This window comes from Rhinolophus hipposideros (genome assembly GCF_964194185.1).
Source record: "Rhinolophus hipposideros genome assembly, chromosome: 7".
NCBI lineage: Eukaryota > Metazoa > Chordata > Mammalia > Chiroptera > Rhinolophidae > Rhinolophus > Rhinolophus hipposideros.
In genome coordinates this window covers 91,910,138-91,922,625 of record NC_138053.1, presented here as the reverse complement: position 1 = coordinate 91,922,625, position 12,488 = coordinate 91,910,138, and the positions used below count along the sequence as shown (strand labels likewise).

Here is a 12,488-nt window from a genome sequence, read left to right as displayed (position 1 = left end):
AAAGAATTTTCGTTTCACAAATGCTATCAGTAATCCACAGGGTCGCCTCCTGAAGTGAAGTTTCCTTGGTAAAATATTGCCATGTTGGCTCGCCCAGGTGCCCTTGAAGGTCCACCACTTGGATAATCACTAGACTGAGCCCTAAAAAGATCTAATCCCACTCAGGTCACAGGTTCATTTCCAAATTGTTGCTCCAGGAAAAAACAGGAATGGGAAGAGCAGGAATAGGAAAGAACAGATTCTTGCTGAAGCTGCAAAAGTTGTCTCCATTGCAATGGGCCTCCACGGGGGCAGTGAGAAGGGGTGAGGGAGGAGACAGCATCTCTGGGCATGTGCTGTGTGTCAGGCTCTCCGTTGGTACCTTGTCTACATTATCAAAACTGCCTATGACCCTGAAGGCAGCTGGGACCTGTCCCAAGTCACACAGCCAACAGGTGGCAAAGCCAAGATCAAAACCAGCTAAAACTACAAAACTCCAGACCTCCACCTGCCCCTGCTGCCTGTTATCTGTCATGGTGTGGTTGGCCCTTCAATTCACTGCTCGAGGAGCAGGGCAGTGCAAGATGAGTGGTGCGGGCTCTATAGTCAGAGTCCCAGGGCAATCTCAGGCTGCACTGCTTAACCATGTGACCTTGGGCAAGTTACTTAATATGGCTCTGCCTCAGTTTTGTCATCTGAAAAATGGGAATAATAATGCTAAAACCCAGCCTCTGCAACTGTTGTGAGGATTAAATAAGTTAATATCTGTAAAGCCCTTAGAAAAGCACCTAAAAAATACTAGCTGACTAAGCATTATTATTTGAAAATTCATTTTTGGTTGTCCAAGCACACAACTCATGAGAGGATCATTTACATACAAAGAGTATGCTCTGAGCTATTCCACTGTGCCCTATATGTCTAAGAAAGTTTTACATCTCCAAATGAATCGGTAGCTCAAGCAAGATGACTGGGGTGGGAGGACAGTGCTCAGGGAGGGGTTTGGGGAGGGGATTGAATCTTAAGACCATGGGATTAGAACCCCTTTGAAGAATCCTCTCCTGCCTGGGCCTCTTGCTCCCGTGGCACTGGGCTAGAGACTTGCACTGGGGCTCTGACAGTGAACCCCTCCAAGAAAGGTAACCAGAAGATCTCTCTCTCTCATTCAAAATGGTGTCCCATTTCTTATAAATATCACCTGGGTCTCATGAGTAAGATGTTAAAGTAGAAGTTTCAACCAAGGTACCAATATCTGACAGATATCAGAAAACAAAGAGAGTTTAAGGCAAAAAAAAAAAAATCTTGCAGAAATTTCAAAGTGGTGTCCTAGAAATGATGGAACATCTCACCCACAGCTGAATCCAAAAGGCTTAGGAGAGTGTGGACTGAGGAAGGGTTTTGTGAGAACGGCTGTGCTGTGCAAAGGTTATGGGTGTGGAATGCTTCCACTTACACTTAGGTCAAGAAGGAGTGATCAACTGCCCTGGTATGCCCAGAACTGAAGGGAATCCTAGACATGAGTTTTTCAGTGTTAAAACTGGGCAAATCTTGGACAAACCAGGACCACTGGTCACCGTAGTGAAGAAATAGGCTCTTTAATTCAACCACCTAAAGACCCTGATTTGTGTCTGCTGGAGCTCAGGGACAAACTGGACTGGGATATGACACCTCCCCGAGAAATCTAAACTCAGCAAGCCACAGGACAGATAGGGAAAAGCGGGGCTGAAGTGGCAGCTGGCAACATGTCCACTGATGGCAGTGACAGGAAGTGGAAGTGTTTCTAGGGAAGCAGATGGGACCCCACTGAAAAGAGAGTGGGCCTGAGCCATCTTAAATCTCAAGAGAAGTGCTGGAAGGATGACAGCACAGAGCAAGCCAGTGTGGTACATGGTACCAAAATACACAAGCAGAGGGCAATGGCCTCCTGGAAGACAACCCATCACCGTGAGAGTGTTCCCAGGGGCCACACCTGGAGAACCCAGCAGAATGCCCACAACAGCAAGGGCCCAGAGAATGCAAGGTCAGCCAGCTCACGACAGTGCCAGTCAACCAGAAACTTTCCTGCCACCTCTTACCTCTTGTCTCTGCCCTACTTCATGCCTGACCAGTCAGAAACTGTGGTTAACACAATGTAGACAACAGGGGTGGGGTGTGGGAGGTTAAATTGAGGAAGCAGAGAACCATATGTTCTTCTCCCACTGCAAATATCAGTCTGCAGAGACCCTTGCTGGGGACAGGGGTTGGGAGGAAGGGAGAGAGCCAGGGATTAACTAGATTTAACTTTAGATCAACTAGTTTTGATCAATGGGATGTTTTTAGTTTCTGAACTGAGATTGTTTGTAATTTGAAACAACCATAGGAATTTTTCTTAATCAAGAATATCCAGAAAAATCATGGGATTATCTGAATTTTAATCCAAGGTCAGAAGACAAGCTACTCCCACTGAAAAGGTTTAAAGGGGGAGTGGGAAGCAAACTAGAATTTATGTTCACGTCCCATAAACCTTTCTTGTTCGACATAAAATTTATACACAAAAGCCAACTTCACCCAGTGCTTAGTTGATAGATGAACTCAACATTCCATGAGTTTTGCAACCTGGGACAGAATACAAAACTTCTGTATTATTTTGAATTTTCATTCAAAATATAATGAACTTTCTGACAATAAAATATCATGTAGACAATTTTGGGAAAATGCCAGTCATTTAAGGTATGCATGCATAATTTCCACACTTTTTAAACAAAAAAGTAAAGTCATACTATACACCAACAGCAGTAACTATTTTCCCTTTCTTCAAAAAGGTAATAAAAGGGTGCATATGATATTTTAATGCAATCATAATATATTTGTTTATATCCCTTGTTTGGCTTTAAAATTATATGAATCCACATAAAAGTAGAATGGGATTTGCCAGTTGAATCCACACAAAGATTTACAAATTTTTCTTAAGTGAAAATGACTAAATTTATCATTCAATATTGCTCATTTGAATCAGAGTCAGTAGAAAATAAATATAATGTGATATTTAATTGGAAAACTTGTGTTACGCTTATTGGCAACAATCCCTGTAAAAAATAAATAGTGGCTATATAGAGAAGCAACAGATGTCCACAAGAAGTTCTAGAACATAATTGCATAAAATGAACTACCATGTAAGGAAAGGAAGTCTCAAAATGTAACTAGTTTATTGTTCCTTAATTACCAGCGCAGCCTGAAAAGGAAAACTTACTCCAAATACAGGTAAAACAACCAAGCTAAATACCCACCATGATCTGTCCCCTTTCCTTGAGGTGAAAATGGAAACTGGGCATCAGCCAGCCCGTCCCCCCTCCCAAGGTGACAGTGTACAAGGCCTGCTCAGCTCTCACAGTGGCTTTGTGCTTTGCGCCATCCTCAAGTAAATCTAACAACACATTTCAGCGTTCTGTCACATCCAATTTGGATACCTGTTTCTGCTACCTCCACATCCTGATAGTAAAACATGAGGTGACGAAGACCTCCAACAGCAAAAAGCTGATCGATTCTTTCAATCTGGGAAAAAGAAAAGGCAAGGTAAGGACTTTGTTCTGAATTAGAAAGCGCTCTGAAATCAGCCTTTACGATCATCTTCCTACCTGAGGACTACACCTTATGCAAACCATGGAGAAGACATCTCATTTTTTTCATCATAAAAACCACAAAAGAATAAATGCTTCATGTAGTAAAGATTGAATTCAAAGAAGTAATTCAATTAATCATAAAAATATTTGCTACATATGCAAATAGAGATTGCCCCTCCATTTTTGCTAATTTCCTAACATGTTGAACTGTTGAACGCAGATATAAATATCGATGAGTGTTTCATTTGCATTCAATTGCAGATCAGAAAGAGAGAACAAACCTTTCAAAACCTAGTCTAACTCACTAGAAATAATTATTAATATTAAACTTCAATTATCACTAAAAAATGCCATGAGAACCCATGTGACTCTGGAAGAGTCCAGCCAATAGCAACCTGGACCTCAGATCCATCCATGAGGTTCACTGGACACGTAGAGGTCTGCCGACTGGCCTGCTACCAATGAAAATGCTTCTTTTAAATAGCCAATAGCACAGTATCAAATTAAAATTAAAAGAAAAAGAATAAAATCTGATGGAGACTCAAATAAAAGAAAACAATAAATGTTGGCAAGGATGTTGAGAAATTGGAACGCTTGTGTACTGTTCGTGGGAATGTAAAATGTCACTATGGAAAACAGTATACCCGTTCCTCCAAATATTAAAAATAGAATTGCTGTATGATCCAGAAATTCCACTTCTGGGTATATACCCAAAAGAATTAAAAGCAGAGTCTTGTAGATATTTGTACCCCATGTTCACAGCAGCATTATTCACACTAGCCAAAAGGTAGAAACAACCCAGCTGTTCATTGACAGATGAATAGATAAGCAAAATGTGGTACATACATACGATGAAATATTAATTAGCCTAAAAAAGGAGGTAAATTCTGACACATGCTACAATATGATGAACCTTGAGGACATTTTGCTAAGTGAAATAAGCCAGTCCTAAAAGGACAAATACTATATGCTTCCACTTATATGAGATATCTAAAGTGGTCAAATTTACAGAGAGAAAGTAGAATGGTGGTTGCCAGGGGCTGGGGTGAGGGGGCAATGGAAAGTTGTTTTATGGTGTGGAATTTCAGTTTTGCAAGATGAAAAGAATCCTGAACATTAGTTACACAACAATGTGAATATTCTTAAAACTACTGAACTGGACACTTAAACATGATTAACACCATAAATTTTATGTTATGTGTATTTTACAATTTAAAATAAAAAATTTTTATTTTTAAAAATAAAAATTTTCCAGCCTGAAAAATTCAAGTGTGAAAATAAGCCCCCTTCAGTTTCTATCATGTCACAGATAAAACCATGAAATATAAGGAAAAGCAAGTTGCCCTGTTTCCTTTGTTACATTTCCTTGCTTGAGAATGCTATGGGGATAACTAAAACACATTCCATGAGATTAATTTCCAAGCCAAGTATTGGAACTGCCCCTCTAATCATGCTTGTAAGTCTAAGCCAGGATGCTTTCTTTAAACCGCCAGGTTTTGACATTCCTGGGTCCTGATTGTGACATAGCAGTATAACTCAGGGTCATACTGGGGTTCTTCCAATTCCGAACTTTTACTCATTGGTCCCACCTGCATTATCCCAAATCCAGATGTCTAAATTGGAAGTAAGGTAGAGTTAAGCAATCCACTTCGAGAACAATCTCTCCAAAACTGAATCAGCTATGTGACCTTGTCTCCTGCAAAAAATATTATTTGCAGAAAATGCCTCCATTTTTTGCAAATAATATTATCTACCTCTTGGTATTATGAGGATTAAATGAGATAATAGCAGAGCGTTGTAGAACAGAGGCAGGAGTGCAGTTTCCAGACTCTCGGCCGCACGTGGAAAGGTACTGGCTCAGGTAGTAAATGGCTATCAACTGTGATTGGATGGCCATCAGCTGTGGCTGGTTGGCCATCAGCTGTAACCAGTGAGCCATTGGCCACTAATATAACTGTTGTGGCTACGTTAGCAGAAGATGGGGGCTAGCAAGAAGATGGTGGCTGAGCTAGCAAGCGTGGATTACATTTAGCAAGGCGGATTGCAGCTAGCAAGTAAGGTTGGTTGGCAGAGAAAAGCAGACGGCAGGTTGTGGATAGTGTGGCTTCTGATTCCTGTGTCTCCAACCCAGCCGCCAGCGAGACTATAGTGGCATGACTCCCCTACCTATGGCTCCGTGGGTGTTCCTTTTGGCCTCGCCATGTCCTGCATTCTTATGTGGGGAGGAGGACCAGAGACCCTGCATGACACCCTGCATGACAACCATCACTTATAACAGAGATGGACACATGGTAAATATTCAATAACCTCTTGCTGTGATGAGGGGGACGAAGAGGAGGAAAGGGACATTTTCTCAAGCCCAATTGATTCATCCTGTAGTTTAAACATATTAGTATTATCCACCCTTAACTGTCTCACTGACTCCTATTAACCCTACCAGAGTGACACAGCAAAAAGGAACAAAGCCAGCTGGAGCCGGCTCATACTGACTCATGACAGCCAATTGATCATGACTCCTCTCAACTTACCCTTTAGTAACATCACACTGGTAGTCTGGAATCAGTCATGGTGGGAGTATTTACTCAACAGAAATCAGCAAACACTCAAACTAGTGCTTCCCTCCACCCTCTTGCCCAAAGTGTTGGTTGTTGAACATTTACAATCCTACCATTGAAAAGCATTATCAACAGCCAAGACATAGAAACAACCGAAATGCCCATTGGTAGATGACTGGATTAAGAAACTGTGGTATATTTATACAATGGAGTATTACGCAGCCATAAAGAAGAATGAAATCTTACCATTTGCAACAACATGGATGGACCTATAGGATATATGCTAAGTGAAATAAGTCAGATGGAGAAAGACAAATACCATATGGTCTCACTTATATGTGGAATCTAAAGAATAGAATAAATGAGGAAACTAATCAGAAACAGTCTCAGAGATATAGAGGAAAAGCTGAGGGTTGCTAGACAGGAGGGGAGTTGGGATGAGGGAGTAGGTGAGGCGATTAGAAAGCACAAATTGGTAACCACAAGACTGACACAGGGATACGAAAGACAGTTTGGGGAATATAGTCAATAATGTTGTAAAGATTTGGTAGGGTGTCAGATGGTCACATGTCTTATTAGGGAGAGCACTTCAGGGACAGGGTAGATGCCTGACCCCTGCAGTGTACATCGCCATCAGAATTGTGGAAATGACAAAGATAAGTACCCCCATTCGACATAAAGAGCTGGAGAACCCCAAGCTCATTCTGCCACCACCTGTACAGAATCAGACTGGAGTCCTGTGCATGTTAAAACAGGCCCCCTCCTCGAAGGCCCAGCATGGGATCTCCAATGACAGTGTCAGTTGACCCTCTGTGCCCCCCATAGCAAGTCCGTGAGATCGCAAATGCATCGCACCTGATTCCCTTCAAGAATGGCATCCTCCACTGAAGTTTTGTTCAGGTCCAGGCAGGAAGCTACAATTGCAAATAAGTAGTCATGCCTACCGTCCAAACGCGCCCGCCTGGCTTCCTTTTCTTCCTTCAGCCTTTGCTACAAGAAAGGAACAAAAACGTTATGTGGCAACTGCTAGTCTCCAATAAATTTATTTTGTAATCATTTCATGCTATTGTTCTTTTTTCAAGTCTCGGGTATGCAGCTAACAGGCAGCTTCATGGTACCTGATTTTATAGACTGTGTTCTATTTTTAGAAATAATGTTATTTCTATTATGAAAATAACATGGGCTCATTGTTTGGAAATGCATACGAGAGATAAGCCAAACGAAATAAAAATAATCTGCCATCCAGAAATTATTGCTGTTAACATTTTGTTCTAAATCTTTACAGACTTATTTCTATGTATATATAAGCATTCAACACACACACACACAAAAAGATCCCCATTTTTGTAAACATTCCCTAAGCCATTAAAGAAATATTCTTCTACACTATCTCCTGTGTTTATTGTTTGTCTACAGATTCATATCATCTTGAAATGAATTTCTGAATACCACTGATCACTTTTAAACTGATTATCAACTACAATAATAAAGCATGTTCAATATAACCAATGTTAGCAGTTTGAGGCCTATCTTTCCACATGCCCTATGCTCATACAAACATATGCAAACGTATACACACATCTCTACATTATACTATAAAATTTTTCATGCATTTTTCCCTTAAAAATGCATCACAGGCTTCTTTCTAGTTTAATACAGCCTATTCAAATCTGTGTAATAGTTGCAAAACATTCAGTAATATGGATGGACCATAATTTATTGAACCATTTCGTCATTGGTGAACATTCAGCTTCCAACTTATTAAATTAAGTACATTTCTTTTAATGCCAGCTAGTAGCATCCACTAGGAAGAGGAAAGGTGGGCCCTCTGGATTTCTTCATCTGGTCAACAAACAGTTATTAAACCCCCAGTGTGTCCCAGCACAATAGCAGCAAACACTACCCAGTGACTTCAAAAAAGCTCACAGCCTGGTTGGCCGGCTGTGAGCAAAAATGTGACAGGATGGTGTTACGGTTGTTAGGGGGCCATCAGATTTATGCCGGGACATGTATGGGTCTTTGGAGGATCCCTTACTCTAGCCTGGGGCGGAGGAGGGGTACAGGAAAACTGTCAGGAAGAGGTGACTAGAGCCTAGAGCTAAAGGGTGACAGAGGCATCTCTGCCTATGCAAAGGCCAAGAGGCATAAGAATACATAGCACATTCTGGAAACCAGAAGGCCGCCAGGATGGCCACACTAAAAAGGACTGGAAAGACATGATGGGAAATGAGAAAGACGTCAGATCATAAAACATCTCATGGGCCACATTAGAAGGTTTAAATGTTGTCAGAGGTCCAGAGGATCAGTGATGAGTTCAAATCAGGAGAGACGTTTAGCTGCCCAAACGGCATCATAAAGTCAGGTAATCTGACAGCAGTGTGGAAAGTAGACTAGAGTAATGCAAGCCTGGAAGCAGGAAGGGCAGTCAGGGAGATGACTACCTGACTCAGTCAGGAGGTGGCATTTCCAGGGCCTACGACAGGCCGTTGGGACTGTGGAGCCAGAGCTCAAGGAGAAATTGCATCGCAGATACAGAGATAGAGGTTCTCGGCCCAGCACAACTGAGGTTATGGACCAGACCATCCCTGTTGTGAGGCGTGGCCCTGTGCACCGCAGGGTGTTTAGCAGCATTCTTGTTCTATGCCTTCGAGATGCCGGTAGCTCCCCACCACCAAACTGTAAGAATGAAAAAGGTCTCCAGACATTGCCAAACGTCCCCTGCATGACAAAATCACCCCCCACTGAGGACCAGTGAAATAAAATAATCATGATAGACATACATAGACAGTGTATACTATAAATGTCATTTTCTGGGGGGGGGGGAAGTGCAGAACCTGCCCAATTTTGATATCAGCCCTTTAATCCAGGAAATGGTATGGGCATAGTAGTTATTCAATAAATATTAGTAAAATGAGTGAATAAATATTAGTAAAATGAGTGAATAAACTGCCCAATTTTGATATCAGCCCTTTAATCCAGGAAATGGTATGGGCATAGTAGTTATTCAATAAATATTAGTAAAATGAGTGAATAAATCAGTGTAAACCGTGAGTGCAGATAGGACTTTCTATGAAAGTCATGGACAGTGAAAAAACAAGGTAAAGAGCTCTGGGGAACACCAATATGCCAGGAGCAAGGAGGGAAAGAGGAACAAAGGGAGAAGGCTGAGGAGGAATGGGAAGAAAGATAGAAAGGAAAGCAGGAGGCAGCACCACCGATAAACCACGGAGAGTGGCCAGTAGTGCTAATGCTCTAAACGGTTGGTTGGGTCAGTTAGGATAGCCCTCGTCATTGTGTTTACAAGACACCTACAGCATCCCACCACTCTTCTGTAATATGACCATGCCGCTAATCTAGAGAGAGAGAGACTCTATTTCTCTCCTCTTGAATTTGGCTTGCTTTGTGACCAGTTTTCACCAAAAGATTAAGGGGAGAACTGTAAAACTTCCTAGACTGGTTCTTAGGAGACCTTAGGCTTCTGCCTTTGCACTTGGGAATGCTCCCTGGGAACCCAGCCACCGTGCTGTGAGAAGGCAAACCCACATGGGGAAAACACACAGAGAAACAACCAAGGTGTGGGGACAGAGCCCCAAAGAGCAGTTTCCAGGCTCTCGGCCTCACATAGAAAAGTGCTGGCTCAGGTAGTAAATAGCCATAAACTGTGATTGGATGGCCATCAGCTGTGGCTAGTTGGCCATCAGCTGTGACCAGTGAGCCATTGGCCAATAATATAACTGCCGTGGCTACGCTAGCAGAAAAATGGGGGCTAGCAAGAAGATGGTGGCTGAGCCTGCAAGTGGAGCAGTGAGGGTTGCGAACAGTGTGGCTCCTGTTTCCTGTGTCTCCAACCCAGCCGCCAGTGAAAATATAGCAGTATGACTCCCCTACCTATGGCTCGATGGGTGTTCCTTTTTGGCCTCACCATATCCTATGTTCTTGAGTGGGGAGCGGGAGCTGAGACCCTGCAGGCCACCCTGCAGAACTAATGGCGCAGTGAGCAGGGTCCCCCACACGACATAAGGCATCCAGCCAACAGTCCCAGTCGACCTCCTAGCTGACACCCCAGCAGAACTTTCAAGCTGTCATGGACATTCCACGCCTAATCAAGCGTGAAGCTGACCACAACCCAACCAATGCCATGTGAAATAGAAGAACAGTCCAGCAGAACCCAGTCAAGCACAGAATCAGGACGAATAACAGACAAGTGTTGCTGCTTGGGGCCATGGAGTCCTGATGTGGTTTGTTATGCAGCAGGAGATGACACAGTAACCCTTGTTAGAATCATTTCATTGGTTGGATAGAAAGCAAATGGATTGTAGACCTGAAAAAAGGATGATTGGGGAAAGAGAAATATAAAGCTACTGGATAGACACTAATCTTTCTAGAAACTCCTCTATAAAGGAAAGAGGTGTAGCACTAGTAGATTTAGGGGAATTTAGAATCAATTAAAAACTATTTAAGATACAAAAAAACTTTAGAAAAAGTAAATAGTGAAAAATTGGGGATTTCAGAGTGATTGAAAGTTCATCGCTAGACCTATGCAATTTACATTCATTTTTCTGCGTCTGAAAGAACTACATTAAAAGAAGTTGGGGGTAGGGGTGAGGGGTTAAAGTTAAAAAAAAAAAACTAAACAATATACCTATTTTCTTACCATTTCTCCAAAAAGAAACTAACACAAGTCCTTACACAAAATATACATTCTATAACGGTCAAATAGAAATAAATTTAAATCTTTTTCAAATATGGCTAAAACCAGAAAGATGTCCTGTTGTTTTGACTATTTTCTATGTTCCTGGCAGGGAGGAATAAAATGCTTTCCTCCGAGTGATCTCTCTGAGTTTGTACTAAATGTCTTCAAAAGCTTAAGAACACAGTGGGCAACTGGAAGAGCCAGGAATAAGCAACGAAAAACAAGATGGCAAATGCTGGGCAGCCAAAAAGCAATAAAAGAAGTGGAGAGCCAAAGGGGTCAGGGTGTGACACAACTGAAGGTTTCCAAAGAACATAGAAACTGAAATAAGATTCTGCCATGGCAACACTTTGTAAGATTCCAAAGGAGATATATATGTATCTCCTTTACTCCGCTAGAACATATAATATATATATATATATATATATATATATATATACACACACATATATATTATATATAATATATAATATATATATATATGTTCTAACAGAGTAAAGGAGATGTTGATCCCTAAAATAGAACACTAATTATTCTATTTTTACTTAAATATCACAGAGGAAAAAAACCTCCAAGGCAGTTTATGACTACAAAGCAAATTATCAATGTGCTTTTTAAAGTAAATGTTTTCAGAGCTATATTAAAAAGCATGTTAGGCATTAAGTATGTTGTCACATACACTGATTATTCTGTCTGCTAATGAGAAGTAGAATGAAGTAAAACCCCAGTGCCGATGAAACACCACAATGATGCTCAATCTCAACTTTCACTGACTTATCCTAAGGTATCTTGGTACCAGGAGGGACTTTGTTGGGTTTTTTTTACTACCACAAAAAAGTCAATAATGTCAAGCAAATATTCAGTAATCAGACCAGTGCATTGTCAGTCCATGAACTTAAAGCTGCAGCTTTGTGGCTGCTAGGGAACTGCAGCAACACTTGTCAGATGACTAGCTGTCTAGTGGTGGCTTGTCCTGCTGGCCTTTGAAACGTCTAGGACACTTACAGAGAGCGTGCGGGGTGGGATTAAGAAGGAGAGAGGCAAACTATGGAATTTGTGTTTTTTAAGAGTCACATTCAAATTGTTTTGCATTGCATGAACAAGCACAACTGATGGGGGTGGGGAAGATGGCCAGCAACCTATCTGATGTCCAAGGAAATCTGGAACATATGATTAAAATGCTTCTGCAATCTGGTGACAAGGTGTATTAATTACTACCACCTTGGAATGTAAAAATGACTAATGTACTCTCTCACATGAAATAGATGCTGCTCCAAAGGTGAGACAATTTCATGTAGACAAACAAGCCTGGGTGTCAGAGTGGGGTCACAGGTTCCAGTGCCAGCTCTGCCACTAATTGCAATCCCTGGCATCTGCCATTTAACCTCCCCAGGCTTCAGTTTCCACAACTCTAAAATCAAAGTGACAGCTTTGCTCCATTGACCAGGTGACCAATTGACCAGGTGACAGCTAAGCTCCATTCCTTCTCTAACCCTGGAGCCATTTCTCATTGGTTCAAAAGTCAACACAGACCAGAGAACTTGAGATTTTAATGCATGAATCCCAACAAAGACCCACTGCCATGCTCTTTCACAATAAAACTCTGTGACTTCTTCTTATGCCAAACCCATCCACCCATTTTTTTCTTCTCTTTAACTAGAGAAC

General features: G+C 41.6%; 1 protein-coding gene across 2 annotated transcripts in view; it reads right to left on the bottom strand.

The window, feature by feature from the left end:
* DNAH5 (dynein axonemal heavy chain 5) overlaps nt 1–12,488 on the bottom strand; it is a 241,550-nt gene that overhangs the window by 182,980 nt on the left and 46,082 nt on the right. For both annotated transcript variants that reach the window (XM_081054213.1, XM_081054212.1), the window contains exons 2-3: nt 6,986–7,120; nt 3,423–3,507 (exon numbers count right to left, since the gene is read on the bottom strand). In XM_081054213.1, coding sequence (XP_080910339.1) covers nt 3,423–3,507; nt 6,986–7,120 — 220 coding nt within the window. The remainder of the gene's footprint in view (nt 1–3,422; nt 3,508–6,985; nt 7,121–12,488) is intronic.